General features: G+C 43.3%; 2 protein-coding genes across 2 annotated transcripts in view; one reads left to right on the forward strand and one right to left on the reverse strand.

The window, feature by feature from the left end:
• Nucleotides 1-13,633, forward strand: part of LOC126982873 (DNA-directed RNA polymerase I subunit RPA2-like) — a 151,978-nt gene extending 138,345 nt beyond the window's left edge. Inside the window, exon 23 of the mRNA XM_050835146.1 lies at nucleotides 13,133-13,633. Within this exon, the coding sequence (XP_050691103.1) occupies nucleotides 13,133-13,411 (279 nt within the window). The 3' untranslated portion in view covers nucleotides 13,412-13,633. The remainder of the gene's footprint in view (nucleotides 1-13,132) is intronic.
• LOC126982874 (cytochrome c-like) overlaps nucleotides 13,629-18,616 on the reverse strand; it is a gene marked incomplete in the record, with an annotated part of 64,899 nt that continues 59,911 nt past the window's right edge. Inside the window, 1 exon segment of the mRNA XM_050835147.1 lies at nucleotides 13,629-14,185. Coding sequence (XP_050691104.1) covers nucleotides 13,871-14,185 — 315 coding nt within the window.

An 18,616-nucleotide genomic window follows, 5' to 3' on the forward strand; every position in this document is an offset into this window, starting at 1 on the left:
TTACCCATACATGTCAACAGAACTATCTTACAATATATAATAGCGAAGAAATCTGAGGCATATAGATACCCAGGCTCAATTCTGCCCAAGGCTCAATTTTGTCGATGACAGGGGCCTATATTTTTCCTTCCCCTGTCATTATTAATGAATCTCAGGTGTCGCAACTAAATATTCACCTGTGGAAATATATTGATGTATATGTGATTGGTATCCTATTTTCTGAGAAAAATTAATGTGCGATAATGGGTGTCGGAGTGCTGCTCTGGAAGATGGCTTGGCGACGAGGAAAAGCTGCCAAACTTTATGTACTTTCTTATTTAATGAGGCAAATTTTGACATGGTCTTTGTCATCATAATAAAGAATGATGATCATGCTAGTTCTAGACGCCATATCAGTCGAAAAGAACCCCACATACAGGAGCTTGAGCTAAGATAACAGAGGCATGTGGATGCCCGGGCTTAATTTTGCCCGAGGTTCAATTTTGCCCGTGACACCGCCCCCATCCGTGGAGGAACCATGGACCTTTGTCGGGTGACAGCTAGCCCATGAGTTGGGCTGCAGATATGGCAAGACAGTCTTAATTTTCCCTATTCTTTCCTTCCGTCCTTCGTTCTGTCTGCCTCGATATCTGTCCCATATTTCTATTTGCTTTCTTCCTGCCTCAATCTCCTCCGTATCTTCTTTTTCTTCATCTTAAGCATGTTCGTAGGTAACAAGACATCGAACAGCAGAGTTACTTTGACGGAAATGTGCAGCAAACAACGAAATAATTGAATTCGTTGATTACGATTTTGTACAATTTGCCTTGAAAGGAAGAAAAATGGGAAAAGAGAATGGGTTTCTTGAACCAGCAGCTGGAGGGAGGATCGGCTGACGGTTCTGTAAACGTGCTTGCGATTCGCTGCAAGGCCAATGACGTCATCAACCAATCAGCGGCCTCGCTGACTTAGCGCGCCTCTAACTACAGTCTAACAGCCTCTTCCATTTAGCGTAACTCGTTTCTGGTTCGTGATCTGTAGAGTCCTTTGAAAGATAGAGTCCCGACAGCCTAAGATTTGGACCCCATTATTGGCCCTGTTTTCGCCGCAAGAGCGTGTGCTTGTGTTTGAAAAGCGCGGCGAAAACACAGGGCCAATAATGGCATCCAAATCTTAGGTTGTCGGGACTCTATGAGGGACTCTACAGATCACGACCCAGAAACGGGTTACGCTAAATGGAAGAGGCTATAAGGTTTGCTTCGTGAATCTGACGCTAACGTCGGTAGCTAAATCAATAGTGCGTAGTTATGTTAGTTCGTAGTTATTGAGTCTGTTCGTGAATTCGGGCCCTGAACTGCTTTCATAACTAAAAAGCACGTTCCTCCATTGTTCTGGAGTCCACTCCTTGTATTTGCGTGCAAATGCAAGTCTCTTCTTTCTCATCTGCTTTGTAAGAAGGGGTTTGTCGGCCGGCCTGAATGTTGATAGGTCAAGCTCCTTTTGTGGTCGTTCCTGGATGGTTCGCTCTGAGATATCTCCTAACAGATCTGGGTGCAGCTTCTTCAGTTCACAAGCTGTAATCCACGGGTCCTTCATAACCTCAAACTTCATGAGGGTATCAGTTGCCTTGGATGTCTTTCTTGGCCTCCCAGACGCTGGTTTCTTAGAGGTATGGTGTTTGGAGGGAGGGTGCCAGCGGCTGCAATCAGGCGGCGAATGGTGCTTTCCTGTCGCCATGTACGTCTGGAAATTTCTTTTGTTGGCACATTTTCAATCTTCCATGCCAAAATTCTGGACTTTCCTTCATTGCTGAGGTTGGCTGGAGCCATGCAGATTCTGTAGCATAAAAATGGGAAGGCTGGGAGGGCAAAGAGGTGTAGTAGGGCATTATGGAATGGAAAAAGTGTCGTACACTCTCTCCAAGGCAGCTCACTGAGCACTGAGGAGAGAATCGTCAATCCAGACAACTTAGACAAGGCAAGTATAGAGAAGGTATCGTCATACAGGCGGGAGGAAATTACTCGTTGGCAACTCCTATAGCCTTCACCCTTGGCCACGCCCCATCCTCGTTGTCTGCCCAAACCGACGACTTCACACACCTCACTTCCACCCTGTTTCCTGACCCCAACATTCATTTTTACGAAAACCTGAGACCACCATCATCTTCCTGAGAAAATTCTGCATCACACTAGCATAAAATTGTAACAATAATGTAAAATCACACATACGAAAATCAGAGTTAAGTGAAGTAGGGAATAAATATTTTCTTGCACTTATTTCCCTTCAACCCCTTAGTACTCAGCTGGTTTTCGTCGCATCACTTTTTTAAGCACAGATTCTAAATCTGCATGCTTTTCTGCTTCTGATGGTGTAGGGCACGTCCCGAGGTAAAAATATACAGAGGGTCAAAATCACCTCCGAACATAAGCCACGCCGTGACGGCGTTCATTCGCATCGGCATTTGTTTACTCAAGTCAGACTCGCCGCTCAAGTGAGGTGAGCGGCGAGCCTGACTTGAGTAAACAAATGCCGAGGCGAAAGAACACCTTCACGGCGTGGCTTATGCTCGGAGGTGATTTTGACCCTCTGTATATTTTTACTGTAACGGTCCGAATGTGAGTGAACGAGAATGTAAGTCAGTTAGTAACAAAACAGGCTCCAAATGATAACACTCAGTAAGGTTATATATAAATATGTATTTGGTTTATTTGTAAAGGTTAGCAGAGTGCTAATAAAAATATGAAAAAAAAAAATGAATGACCGACAGGCTGTAGGCCTCTAAGCTAGCTAGCTACCGGCACAAGGGAGATTTGGGGAATACACAGAATGCTTAGCTCTGTAGTTGCTGGATGCGGAGGAGGAGGAGCTGGCGTGAGTGTCGGGCTCGGCAGAGGACGTCCACGATGGGAATGGGCGGTCCTGGTGATGGACAGACGGGCGCCGCTTGATGCAGAGATGGAGCGGCTCGGGTGGTATGAAGAGACGGGCGCCCTTTGATGTAGGGAGCAGCTTGGGGCAGTGGTATTTCGGCCCCCAGGACAGTCGAGGGGCAGGTTACCCCGCCATACAAGTTCCCATCCTGTAGTCCGTCTCACCCCGCAGGCCGTGGGTGGTTTTTCGGGGGGGGGCTGAGTGGAGAGGTGGACACCGCTCTTACTCAACTCCAACTCGCTGCCTTTCCTTGCTAGGGCTGCTGCTCGCCTCCTGCTAGCCCGCCTCACACAGTAGGCCGTGGGTGGTATGTCCGTCCTCCAAGCTTCTGGCTTGCTGCCGTGGTGCTCGTCTCCTCACCTCTCTCCCGCTTCTCGTCCTTCCTCCTCACTTCTCTCAAGCTTCTGCTTGCTTCCTCCTCCTCCTCGCTTACTCATCAGCTTCTCTCCCCCATCACGTGATCTTTTAACCCCGCATTACTGACTCTCTCTCCCTTCCGGAACATTCTTTTACAATCAAACCCCTACCTATCTAACTAACTAGTTATTGGTTTCTTGGAGGGGTTCGAGGCTTTGGGATGAGGGATTTCAGTAACTCGTTCATATATTCGCTCATTCGCTCGCCGTGTTATCTTCTCATAACCTTTTACGCACTTACATTCCTCAGCTACCCATTCACTCTTTCACTCATTCACTCACTCACTCACGCTCCCACTCGCTCACACTTACGCTGTCACTCACCGACTTACTCACATTCTCTCGTTCATTCATGCACTCACTTTCTCACTCTGTTACTCACTGACTTACTCACATTCTCGTTCACTCACATTCGGACCGTTACATTACCTCGGGACGTGCCCTACACCATCAGAAGCAGAAAAGCATGCAGATTTAGAATCTGTGCTTAAAAAAGTGATGCGACGAAAACCAGCTGAGTACTAAGGAGTTGAAGGGAAATAAGTGCAAGAAAATATTTATTCCCTACTTCACTTAACTCTGATTTTCGTATGTTTAATTTTACATTATTGTTACAATTTTATACTAGTGTGATGCAGAATTTTCTCAGGAAGATGATGGTGGTCTCAGGTTTTCGTAAAAATGAATGTTGGGGTCAGGAAACAGGGTGGAAGTGAGGTGTGTGAAGTCGTCGGTTTGGGCAGACAACTAGGATGGGGCGGGGCTTAATTAGGCTCGAGGAAGGGGCGGAGCTTATCGAGACGCCAGCCAATCATCGTCCAGGATGAGATGCCGTGAACATTTCTATATATATTTTTTATTCACCGACAATTGCTTTATAGGGTATATAACAAAAAATCCACATCTTATTTTATTTTATTGTAGTCGTTTATAACACAAAAAACATCCGAGAGGTCCTAATAAAAAAGCTCATTTCAAAATTTGATTCTTCACTTTCTATGAGAGTGACGATACCTCTCTATACTTGCCTTGAATCCAGAGACATACCCTCACCTTTCCCGTGCGCGTGGCAGCAATACAAAACGTACAAAATTGGCTCCACTGTACGATAGCCTAGCTCACCATAATTCGGAGATTTCGGGCAGTAGCGCACAGTACTTTTCGCGTACACTGTATAGTCGTAAAAACGAGAAAAAAAAATTAGGGGTTACGTCAAACTCCCCGCCTTGCCCCCCCCGCCCCTTGTTTTCTGCAATATTACATTATCTACGCTAACGCCAGTGTCGGCAAGCCTTTTTCCATCCACAGTGAATGCGTGGGCGTTGTGGCGTCTCTTGCAAACGATAATTAGTGACTTAACGTAAGAAAAATTGTCGGGGCGTTGCGGGGCTCTGGTCAGCACCCGCCATGGCCCTAAGGACGTGGGTATTAAGATTCGCTCCTAACGGGGTAATTAACGCTTGTACACCTGACATATATATATATATATATATATATATATATATATATATATATATATATATATATATATATATATATATATATATATATATATATATATATATATATATATATATATATATATATATATATATATATATATATATATAGACATATATATGGGCGCCATGGTACGCGCAATAAACACCACACACAGGCAAAGCAATGCCTGGAGAAGGTAGGGCACACACGCAAAAGCACTTCATTGGGCCATGGTGAACGTAAACAATGGCGTGCGGGGCGCTTGTTGTGTTGTGGTGCGCAAGGTAAAGAGAATATCTTTGCCTTGGTGGTGCGGCACGCCATCCGGGCAGAGCTTAGAGGCATCGCGCGGGCAATTTGAACGACATTTGGCAGCACGCGACTTTTTTTTTTTTTTTTTTTTTTTTTTCTAAATCACATTTTATGAAAACTCCCAGATACGGGCGAGGTCAGATGTGGTGCACCCGCATAACTGAGGGTTTACTCTATCGACTTTAACTCGTTCGTGGTCAACCACGTTAGCTAACGTGTTAATGTTGTTACTCACTCTGGTCAACCACGTCATATGACGTTTTATTATAATTTTTTTTTCCCACGTGAATGAAATGCCTCTAGCGGTTTATAATTACATTTATTGAAGTGTCAGGCATCTTTTCTCAAGTGATGACTTTATGCGCGGCAGTTTTATTGGTTCAGAGCATGCTTATACAGTATGGCACGTAGACGTCGACTCGGCGCTCTCACTTATGAGCAAATTCAGCTTCATTTCAATGAAGAGGATGGTGATACTGACAGTGAATCTACAACAGATGATAGTGATAAAGATGAAGATTACGTTTTTCAAGAAAGTGAAGAAAGCCAATCAGCAAGTGGATCTGAATATTATCCAGCAGACACAGCAGTAGCTGACTACTACTCCTCAAACATATGCTCTGGACCATCACCTACTCAACTATCTTCACCTCCTTCCACCTCTAGATGGTTATATCCACCACGTGGTGGCAGAACGAAGATGGCAAGACGTCGGAGTTCATCAAGCGAAGATGAAAGCAATGCGTCTCGTCCAAGAGTGACTCACCCACCCGCCCGTGGTCTCACTCCAGCCAGACAGACGCCTTCCCGCCGATCCTGTAGGTCACGTGTTATGCCACATTTCCTTTTTAGGTTTCCTGTTCAGAATTAGCAGCCTATTTTCCGACAAATTGTGTTCTTATAGCCTAGTCATACACTAGCATAAGAATGTAGTGTTATACAAAAGGAAACAATTGTTATGCCACATTTCCTTTTTGTTTCCCATTCGTAATTACTATTTTGAGACTAGTTGTGTTCTTATAGTGATACAATATCATAGGAATGTAGTGTTGTGCAAAAGAAAAACAATTGTTAGAGGAAGAGTTGAAAATAATTTCAGTGGTGAGGTTATGTCTGGCAGAGCCGCGCCACAGGTGCCAGTTAAATGCCGGCGGGGCATTTAAGAAAAGGTAAGGAGGAAATTTCCATGTTATTTTCTTATGTGGAGATATTTTTGGGTTCATTAGGCCCAAATTTTTTTTTTACATTTTTCATGACCAGGGGGAGTACACACTGTAATCTAGGTAACCACGAAGGGGTTAAGCAAGTAATTGGGAAGCAACTAAAAGAGGAAAAGGAAAATGTAGAAAAAGAGCTGGTCAAGGTCATAAACCCTCTCGCGCACGATGATGCATTTCACGTCATCAAGGGTAAAAGGTCCTGCCGTAAGATGATGTGTAACGCGTCATAAAAGTTTTAAAAAATGATTAAAATTAAGTTTTTGGTGAAAGTGCGTCGAATTTGAGAGCGTCATTTGTTGGGATAAGTTTCTTAATGGTAACATATGGCAACCTTTCTAAGGAGTGTAGATGAGGAGCTTTGATCGATTTTTATTTGTTAGCCTACTCTCACGGGGGAGGAAAAAAATACAATTTTCTCGGTGTAACTCGGAAACTAATGTATGAGGATTTTGAGGATACTATAAGAATCCTCACTTAATTCTGCTTCGAAACATATATTCGGCTAAAAAAGTTGGCCCACAAAATTTTGAGTTAGCGAGTGGGGAAGAGTTGGTACTTATGATTTATGTATTGTCTACAATACTCTTTACGGAGACTTGAAACAAGTTTGTTTTGTTTATATATATATATATATATATATATATATATATATATATATATATATATATATATATATATATATATATATATATATATATATATATATATATATATATATATATATATATATTCTCCTCTTTTTATTTGCGCGTGTTCTAGTACAAATCTTTATGAAGCCATTGATACCAAATTTATTGGGGTACGATATATCTGTGAAGGTAAAATACATTGGGAATGTAGATTTTACGTTTTTTTTTTTTTTGGTTGCTGGGGATATGTGGTTGAATTGGGCAGCTATTGAATTGGCCAGTGGTGTGCAGTGGTGGAGATATTTGAGAAATGTTATAAGGGGGTTGCTGGGAAATGTTGCGGTCTGCCATGTATCGGTGCTTGCGTTTTCTCAAGTATCGTTAACGTTCGTTTTCTGCAACTTTGAAGGGGTAACTAATCATGTGATCAAAATAGCTAACATAGATATATATTAATTGGAGTATTACTGTTGGATCAGGAAAATTATATCATATGGTTAATATAAGTAATGTATAAAGGGCTCAATGTATATGTAAAAATACACAAAGACTATACCAACTTCTATATTATCTATAACAATATTGATGGCAGGATTGGTTACCCCTGTAAAGTTGTAGAGGGTGGGTGCTGGTGAAATTTGAGAGAACGTAAGCGTCGATGTGTGGTGGACTGCAGTGTTTCTCGGTACCTGTTTTCTAACAAATTTCTCAAATAATTATGTTGCTGTGTACTGTTTGCCAACTCAACAGCCGCCTAATTTGATTGCATATCCTTAGCAATCAAAAAAGCGCAAAATCTGACCATGAATAAGAATTAATAAGGGTTTTTCAGTACATTTTATACCGTGAGAGCAGGTTGAGAGTGAACCAGATGACATACCGCAGTCATGACGTCATCGATGACGTTGCAGTGAGCTATCCTTATAGAGGGGTTGCACGTGACGTCATCATCAGCGACCAGCTGATCACTTCTCAGCTGCCCCGCAAAGGCCCGCCATTTTGGGAGGCACATACTCACCGCAATAGAACTCCTCAGCTTTTCCCCGCCATGTTACTGTGTTGGTGTTTGCGTTAGTGGCCCATCTATTTCTGTGTTGGTGCATGTGTTAGTGTCCATCTATTACTGTGTGGGTGGGTGTATTATTAGCCCATCTATTACTGTGTGGGTGGGTGTGTTAGTTGCCCATCTATTTCTGTGTTGGTGCGTGTGTTAGTGTCCATCTATTACTGTGTGGGTGGGTGTATTAGTAGCCCATCTATTACTGTGTGGGTGGGTGTATTAGTAGCCCATCTATTACTGTGTGGGTGGGTGTATTAGTAGCCCATCTATTACTGTGTTGGTGCGTGTGTTAGTGTCCATCTATTACTGTGTGGGTGGGTGTGTTAGTGTCCATCTATTACTGTGTGGGTGGGTGTATTAGTAGCCCATCTATTACTGTGTTGGTGCGTGTGTTAGTGTCCATCTATTACTGTGTGGGTGGGTGTGTTAGTGTCCATCTATTACTGTGTGGGTGGGTGTGTTAGTGTCCATCTATTACTGTGTGGGTGGGTGTGTTAGTGTCCATCTATTACTGTGTGGGTGGGTGTATTAGTAGCCCATCTATTACTGTGTGGGTGGGTGTATTAGTAGCCCATCTATTACTGTGTTGGTGCGTGTGTTAGTGTCCATCTATTACTGTGTGGGTGGGTGTATTATTAGCCCATCTATTACTGTGTGGGTGGGTGTGTTAGTGTCCATCTATTACTGTGTGGGTGGGTGTATTATTAGCCCATCTATTACTGTGTGGGTGGGTGTGTTAGTTGCCCATCTATTTCTGTGTTGGTGCGTGTGTTAGTGTCCATCTATTACTGTGTGGGTGGGTGTGTTAGTGTCCATCTATTACTGTGTGGGTGGGTGTATTATTAGCCCATCTATTACTGTGTGGGTGGGTGTATTAGTAGCCCATCTATTACTGTGTGGGTGGGTGTATTAGTAGCCCATCTATTACTGTGTTGGTGCGTGTGTTAGTGTCCATCTATTACTGTGTGGGTGGGTGTGTTAGTGTCCATCTATTACTGTGTGGGTGGGTGTGTTAGTGTCCATCTATTACTGTGTGGGTGGGTGTGTTAGTGTCCATCTATTACTGTGTGGGTGGGTGTGTTAGTGTCCATCTATTACTGTGTGGGTGGGTGTGTTAGTGTCCATCTATTACTGTGTGGGTGGGTGTATTAGTAGCCCATCTATTACTGTGTGGGTGGGTGTATTAGTAGCCCATCTATTACTGTGTGGGTGGGTGTGTTAGTTGCCCATCTATTACTGTGTGGGTGTGGGTGTTAGTGGCCCATCTATTACTGTGTGGGTGGGTGTGGTAGTGGTCCATCTATACTGTGTGGGTGTGGGTGTTAGTGGCCCATCTATTACTGTGTGGGTGTGGGTGTTAGTGTCCATCTATTACTGTGTGGGTGGGTGTGTTAGTGTCCATCTGTTACTGTGTGGGTGGGTGTTAGTGTCCATCTATTACTGTGTGGGTGGGTGTGTTAGTGTCCATCTATTACTGTGTGGGTGGGTGTGTTAGTGTCCATCTGTTACTGTGTGGGTGGGTGTGTTAGTGTCCATCTATTACTGTGTGGGTGGGTGTGTTAGTGTCCATCTATTACTGTGTGGGTGGGTGTGTTAGTGTCCATCTATTACTGTGTGGGTGGGTGTGTTAGTGTCCATCTATTACTGTGTGGGTGTGTTAGTGTCCATCTATTACTGTGTGGGTGGGTGTGTTTTTGTCCATCTATTACTGTGTGGGTGGGTGTGTTAGTGTCCATCTATTACTGTGTGGGTGGGTGTGTTAGTGTCCATCTATTACTGTGTGGGTGGGTGTGTTAGTGTCCATCTATTACTGTGTGGGTGGGTGTGTTAGTGTCCATCTATTACTGTGTGGGTGGGTGTGTTTGTGTCCATCTATTACTGTGTGGGTGGGTGTGTTAGTGTCCATCTATTACTGTGTGGGTGGGTGTGTTAGTGTCCATCTATTACTGTGTGGGTGGGTGTGTTAGTGGCCCATCTATTACTGTGTGGGTGGGTGTGTTAGTGTCCATCTATTACTGTGTGGGTGGGTGTGTTAGTGTCCATCTATTACTGTGTGGGTGTGGGTGTTAGTGTATATATTACTCTGTGGGTGGGTGGGTGTTAGTGTCCATCTATTACTGTGTGTTTTAGTGGCCCATCTATTACTGTTACTGATAGGTGCTACACTGCCACTCACGGTAGGTAGACAGGGGCTGCCAAGTATAGGTCAGTGGGCTTTTTGCGAACCCCTTACGTTTTCATGTTCTTACTAAACACCGCCCGGGGATGCCCGGGGTTAAATTAGTCATATATTCATTGTTCTTATCATCAAATATATCTTAAAGTTTGATAATAAATGTATATACTGTATGTCCATCATCATTTGGCAGCCTAATGGATAGTTATATAACGAACCCTAGCCTCACTGTCCAGATTATTTGCATATTCACTTAGACTGTGTCATGAAGACGGAAGGCACGGGCCAGCCATCATCAGGGGGCAGGGGCTCAGCTGATTCTTGCCTCCCAAAATGGCTGACAGTTGTTTTTCCTAAAACAAAAGCGAAGCGGTGTGACGTCAGTGCAACCCCTCTATAGTATATAATCCTTGGTCACACCATAGTGCGAGGAATAGTGCTAATAGGCTTTTAGGCTTTATTAAAAGAACGGTAACCAACAAAAGTGCAGAGGTCATCCTCAGACTCTATTTAGCGTTAGTTAGGCCACACTTAGATTATGCTGTCCAGTTTTGGTGCCCACACTACAGAATGGACATCAACTTGCTAGAAACAGTTCAGAGGAGGATGACCAAGATGATTCAGGGACTGAGGAACCTCCCATATCAAGATAGGCTGAAACATCTCAACTTACATTCACTAGAAAGACGAAGAGTGCGGGTAGATCTGATAGAAATATTCAAATGGGTCAAGGGTTACAACAAAGGCGATATAAGTAAAGTACTTAGAATTAGCCAGCAGGATAGAACAAGCGGTAATTGATTTAAATTAGAAAAGTATAGATTTAGGAAGGAAAATAGGCAGGCATTGGTTTAATAATAGGGTGGTGGGGAAATGGAATAGACTCAGCAATCACATAGTGAGTGCAGACACGATAGCTTCTTTTAAGAGTAGACTTGATAGCTACATGGACGAGGATGACAGGTGGTAGTGGGGGGGAATCTGGAGCTGCCCTGTGTAGGTCATTTGGCCTTTTGCAATCTCCCTATGTTCTTAAATATTTACTGAACCCTTGAATAGTCCCATCGACCCCTGGGGATCTATATTGATAAGCTTGGGAACCCTAGCACGAAGGAAAGGAAGGGGAGCGGTGATGAGAGATACAGAGGTAACTGAACTGGGTGGGAGGGATTGGCTCGAGGCCTAAGTATGTTAGGAAGAGGGAGAGGGTGGAGGGTTTGGATGGGGGGGTGACCTACATTGCGTCAGAGATATGTGGGCCATTGAGGAATGGGAGCTGAGAAGGAACATCACGTGATGGACTTATTATGCCCTCCACACCTGGCACACCTTGAGAGCGCTGCATGAGCGTCATTGTACGAGCTTGCCGGCCAATGGTGTATTGATGTTTTTACTCATTTATCCATACATGAAATAATGAAGAAAATATATTTTGATCAACTTAACTGTGGCACTGGGGATATTTTTCGACTGAATAAGACAGTTGCAACAGAAACAGTCAATAATCAACTCGTCCAAAATGTGTTTCATATTGAATGTGTGAATTAACACGTCCCTCTCATTGCTTTCTTCATTCGTCTTCGTAGCGAATACTTACAAAGATAGCTAAAATGAAAAATACGAAAAAAAATGAGGTAGGATGAATTCCTTTTCTTTTAAGAAATAGAGACAGAGAGATGATGGACCAGTAAAATAAAAGGCTTAATAAACTCGCTGCGGTACGTAATGAATAAAAAAAATGCTTAAATCATCTTCTATATAGTAGGTAGGTAGTCTGAGATGGCAACGCGCCAGCCATGATCAGCTGACTGGTAGGCGTGGTGACGTCATTGTAACTCGGCCAAGGAGCACCACACGCTGTCGAAAGGAGCTCCTGCACCCGCTCCCATTTTCTTTTCTTTTGATCCTGTCGAAGTAACTCTAGGTTTTGGATATCTGCTTGGCACAACAAAAAATCATAAAGGAAATTGAGCGCCAGCAGGTGCCACGCGACAGACGATTGTGAGAACGAACTTGGAAATTGACTCTTCGTCCTTGGCATCGATTGTAACGTAACGGAGAATGAGACATTCTCGTGGCCAGAAGAGGACTGACAGACAACATATAGGACTGCGATTCTCTCTCTCTCTCTCTCTCTCTCTCTCTCTCTCTCTCTTACATAAACGACTGTACATTGTCCCAGACAGAGTTTTCCTGATTCATACAGAGTTTTCCTGTTACATGAATCAGTCTTGCATATTGATACTTTTACGATCATTTTATTGCTGTTTCATCAAGTTTATATGGGTCAAACACTACCTTATCTTATCTTGAGAGCAGGAGGCATGCACTGATAGTGTGTGTGTGTGTGTGTGTGTGTGTGTGTGTGTGACAAATATAGGTAGTCCCATGACCTACCTCAAGGGTCCAACCTTTGTTGTCCACCCTAAACCAGTGTCTCGTGCAGATATGAGAGAGAGAGAGAGAGAGAGAGAGAGAGAGAGAGAGAGAGAGAGAGAGAGAGAGAGAGAGAGAGAGAGAGAGAGAGACGTTAATAAAAGTAATGGGGAACTCTAAGCTGAACTTTGGTAGAGGCCAGCTCTGTATCTGGTCCCCCATCGTGAAGGAGATAGAAATGCAATATCTCATTTATTTGTTTAATGAACATTTAGCAGAGAAGAAAGAAATGCTTACCTTGCTTTGATTCTTGCAATACTAACCCATTCTGCTGCAAATCTGGCTGCCGCAGTTTCTGCTCGCTAATGGTCTGCGACTTCACAGACGTAGACTTATTATAAATAGTCTGTTATTTTGTCTATGTGATGTCATCCTGTCATTGTGAGGGGGGCCTCTGTAAACACATCACCTCTTATATGGAAGTTTTGGGATTTTTAAGTCCCAACATTTTTTTCTAATCATGTTTTCGTTGTTTTGTAAATACATTGCAGGAGTGGGTGTGTGAAAACTGTGGGGGTTTGTTAGAGCCATCATTGCTGCCTGACGGTGGCAGCAAATTGTATGCAGGCCAACAGCCGGAGTGTCTGGCGTGTGGACCTTCGGCTACTGTGCGTCAAGTGAGCCTTCCCTACGCATTGCGGTACCTGGTGGCTGAACTCACATGTGTAGGCATCAAGACGCAGTTGGGTCTGCGCTCCGCTGGGGAAGTCATTAATGGCAGGCGAGTGCAGCTCACAGCTCATGAGTCTCATGCAGAACAACCTGCCTAACACATGACACTCGATCAGCTCGTCAGGACTTACAAAGGAGAGCTGTCAAGTGCCTATATAGTGTAGAAGTATTTCATCCATCAGGAGAGTATCCAACGCTTGTTGTGCTGCGTTAAGATGAACTAGTAAGTGTTTATTTAGCGTCGGCTAACGATCTTAATTTGTTATGTCAAGGTATGCCTTAATTTAATAGGCTTGATAAATAAAACATAAGAAAGCTAACATCTTTGTTTATTATAATGATTCTAAATTCCTTATTTAAAATGTTAATGATTGAGCCCATCTGGGTGCAGTGAAATGATGAGATATACACAGATGATGGATAAACGTGGCTGAGACCTCACCCACCCTGAGTGTTATTATTGCTTCCTCCACCGTGTGCCACCGCGGGCCGAATCGAAGGGCGGCGTTGGGATTAGGGGAGGTGTCAGCCATGTCAGGTCTGGAGGAGTATGGACTTCACTTTGTGGAATCCTCGAGGTAGGCGATGAGGTCTGCCCTCTCGTTCTTCTTCTTGAGTCCAGCGAAGACCATCTTAGTGCCTGGGATATATTTCTTTGGATTGGTAAGGTAGACATCCAGGGTGTCAGGGCCCCACGTGATGCCCTTAGACTTGTTAGCGTCCGTGTACACATAACCCGACGCCTTGCCGGTCTGACGCCCAATGAGACCATTTAGGTTGGGTCCCGTCTTATGTTTTCCACCTGCCTCGACTGTGTGGCACTGTGCGCACCTCTGAACGAAGAGTTTCTTGCCCTTCTCGACGTCACCCATAATCTGACGAAAGGAATTTCATTGAAGCTTGAGTGAAAATGACATTTAAAACTACTAATGTTGGACATGTGGACACCAAAAGCTGTAACCCCCAATTTTTGAGTAAACCCAAGAATACAGATTTACAGCACTGTTACTGGCTAATGAAGTAGATATAAAATTTTAAGTGAAGGATAATTTTAAGATTTATTACGGAATTTAATCACCATGTATATCTTTGTCACATACCAACCACAGTTCCGCTACCTATCATAAAACCTGCTAGTTCATGGTGGTACTTCACAATATCAACAACATTGTTAGAAAATCATCAACTCCTAGAACATATTCTCTACATGGTAATGAAACTGCTTTATCAACTCAAATGTATCGATTTTGCCATGGTGAGTGGATGTACGTGTTTCCTCCTCAGAGATAATTATGAAATATTTGTAAACTTAGCCATACATCAACAATCCATGATATATATATATATATATATATATATATATATATATATATATATATATATATATATATATATATATATATATATCATTTCAAAAGTGTTATCATATAGTAACAACACAAGGATTAGCTATTCACACACACACACACACACACACACACACACACACACACACACACTCCCCCACCCGACTTATATAGATAGATTGATAGATAGATGTGGAGAGAGAGAGAGAGAGAGAGAGAGAGAGAGAGAGAGAGAGAGAGAGAGAGAAACTGATACATTTATAAATAAAATTTGTCAAATGGAAGGAGGTGACAGCTGAGTGGTCAGCGTACGGGCGCGACGTCCAGGTGACCCAGGTTCGCGTCCTCCCGCCGCTTCACCACTTTTTTTTTTTTTTGTTTTTTTTTTTACAGCTATGGAGACAGTGAATGGGCGTAATGAAAAAAAAAAAAAAATCTACTGCTCCAGAACAGAGGTTAAAGGAGTGTTCGAAATCAGAGGTCAATTTCGGGAGGAGAGGTGTCCTGATACCCTCCTCTTGAAAGAGTTCAAGTCATAGGCAGGAGGAAATACAGATGAAGGAAGATTGCTCCAGAGTTTACCAGCGTGAGGGATGAAAGAGTGAAGATGCTGGTTAACTTGCATAAGGGGTTTGGACAGTATAGGGATGAGCATGAGTAGCAAGTCTTGTGCAGCGGGGCCGCGGGAGTGGGGGAGGCATGCAGTTAGCAAATTCAGAAGAGCAGTCAGCATGAAAATATCGATAGAAGATAGAAAGAGAGGCAACATCGCGGCGGAATTTAAGAGGTAGAAGACTATCAGTATGAGGAGGAGAGCTGATGAGACGAAGAGCCTTAGACTCCACTCTGTCCAGAAGAGCTGTGTGAGTGGAGCACGATTCCGGGCAGAAATGTAAAGTTCATAATTAGCATTAGTTTGAAGGCTCTGGTACCTTTTGTGAGCTGCCTCTCTATCATTGACAGCACGAGAACAAGCGTGATTAAACCAAGGCTCTTTAGCGTGAGGAGTAGAGAAAGAACGAGGAATGTATGCCTCCATTCCAGAGACAATCACCTCTGTGATGCGCTGAGCACACACAGAGGGGTCTCTTTCCTGGAAGCAATAATCATTCCACGGGAAATCGGAAAAGTACATCCTGCAAAATGCCAGAAGCATCGCCTCTTCGGTGGGTCCAGAGGGTGTACAGGAGCGATGCGGTCCTGAAGACCACCTATCAGTCCGGACATTAGATTTTCCCTAAAAGAGGATCAATGATAAGCTGTGGGGGACAGTATGAGCCAAGGAAGATGACGTCACAAATGCTTGTACCAAAACGGGTTGGGGACCCACCAAGGGAGTCTACCGGCGCCGCAGGGGGAACGTAAAATATATACCGTATGTGTGTGTGTGTGTGTATATATATATATATATATATATATATATATATATATATATATATATATATATATATATATATATATATATATATATATATATATTCTTTTTTACGCTAATGCCTATGGCACCGTTAGGCTTTCTTGAAAGGGCCTGATGGTCGGCCTAACCTGTTGTGGCGCAGGCATGTGTTTATAGTGGTGCCATCTTCTTTGGCTCATGCCTCCCTCCAGAACTCATCGTTGCCCTCTCTTTTTTAGAGATAATCTAGAGTCCAGGTTGATTTATATATATATATATATATATATATATATATATATATATATATATATATATATATATATATATATATATATATATATATATATATATATATATATATATATATATATATATATATATATGGGATATGAAAAAAATGTTTCATGGGTTCCTCCAATATATAATGGCTGGGAGTCAATGGTATAAGGAATTGACGGAAACGTTGCAGACCTGTAGCCAGACGGCATCAATTTGTGTTCATTGATAATATTGAAGGTGGTGAGATGTGTTTTTTCAAGACCAGAAGTAAGCTGCAGAGACAAATTATGCACTACGAATGTGACCTTTAATCACTCCCATGCTTTGAATGGATAAAAAAAAAAAAAAAAATGTTCACCGTCTTTGTCCTACGTCGTGCTCTTGGCCAATACCCTAACAAACCACAAGACATTAGAAAATTAATTATTTAGAGTTTGCTGTAGACATTAGAAGCCATATGCATTGTAATTTCTTCTGACTGTGAGGAATGTATGGCCCTGATATTCACCTGCTGAATGGGGCCACAGCACGCTGGCTCCAAGTAGGGAGCCCCGCCCGCTCCCTGGCCTCCTGCCGGCGCCTCTATTTATACCGTATTGCGTTACCCTCCACCATGCCAACTCCCCCTGTCTTTCTACCCTTTCCTTATGCTTCCACCGTCTGAAGATGTCACATGACTCAGTAAGCCTCTGTCTGGCATTTTCTGATGTATTTTTTATTTTTTATTTTTTTTTACAGCAAAGGAGACAGCTCAAGGGCACAAAAAAGTAAACATTAATAAAAAAAGCCCGCTACTCGCTGCTCCTAAAAAGAATCCAAAGAGGTGGCCGAAAGATAGGTCAATTTCGGGAGGAGAGGTGTCCTGATACCCTCCTCTTGAAAGAGTTCAAGTCGTAGGCAGGAGGAAATACAGATGAAGGAAGATTGTTCCAGAGTTTACCAGCGTGAGGGATGAAAGAGTGAAGATGCTGGTTAACTCTTGCATAAGGGGTTTGGACAGTATAGGGATGAGCATGAGTAGTAAGTCGAGTGCAGCAGGGGCCGCGGGAGGGGGAGGCATGCAGTTAGCAAGTTCAGAAGAGCAGTCAGCGTGGAAATATCGATAGAAGATAGAAAGAGAGGCAACATTGCGGCGGAATTTAAGAGGTAGAAGACTATCAGTAGGAGGAGGAAAGCTGATGTGACGAAGAGCCTTTGCCTCCACTCTGTCCAGAAGAGCTGTGTGAGTGGAGCCCCCACAGACATGAGATGCATACTCCATACGAGGGCGGACAAGGCCCTGTATATGGACAGCAACTGTGCAGGGAGAAGAACTGGCGGAGACGGTACAGAACGCCCAGCCTTGAGGAAGCTGATTTAAGAGATGAGATATGAAGTTTCCAGTTGAGATTTTGAGTTAAGGATAGACCGAGGATGTTTAGTGTTGAGGAAGGTGATAGCTGGGTGTTGTCAAAGAATAGGGGATAGTTGTTTGGAAGATTGTGTCGAGTGGATAGGTGGAGAAACTGTGTTTTGAGGCGTTGAAGGACACCAGGTTCTTCTTGCCCCAATCGTAAATAATAGTAAGGTCTGAGGCTAAGCGTTCTGCAGCCTCCAACCTTGAGTCGTTAAGTTCCTGAAGGGTGGGTCTTCTATTAAAAAAGTTGAATAATGCAGAGTGGAATCATCGGCGTAGGAATGGATAGGACAGTTCGTTTGGGAAAGAAGATCATCAATGAACAACAGAAAAGAGTGGGAGATGGGACAGAACCCTGTGGGACACCACTGTTAATAGATTTAGGGAAGAACAGTGACCGTCTACCACGGCAGAAATAGAACGGTCAGAAAGGAAACTGGAGATAAAGGTACAGAGAAGGATAGAAACCGTAGGAGGGTAGTTTAGAAAGCAAGATTTGTGCCAGACCCTATCAAAAGCTTTTGATATGTCCAGCGCAATAGCAAAAGTTTCACCGAAACGGCTAAGAGAGGATGACCAAGAGTCAGTTAAGAAGGCTAGGAGATCACCAGTAGAACGCCCCTTGCGGAACCCATACTGGCGATCAGATAGAAGGTCAGAAGTGGAAAGGTGCTTTTGAATCTTCCGGTTAAGGATTGATTCAAAAGCTTTAGATAGACAAGAAAGTAAAGCAATAGGACGGTAGTTTGAGGGATTGGAGCGGTCACCCTTCTTAGGTACAGGCTGTATGAAGGCATACTTCCAGCAAGAAGGAAAGGTAGATGTTGACAGGCAGAGGCGAAAGAGTTTGACCAGGCAGGGTGACAGCACGGAGGCACAGTTTTAA

This window comes from Eriocheir sinensis, chromosome 52 (genome assembly GCF_024679095.1).
Source record: "Eriocheir sinensis breed Jianghai 21 chromosome 52, ASM2467909v1, whole genome shotgun sequence".
Lineage (NCBI taxonomy): Eukaryota > Metazoa > Arthropoda > Malacostraca > Decapoda > Varunidae > Eriocheir > Eriocheir sinensis.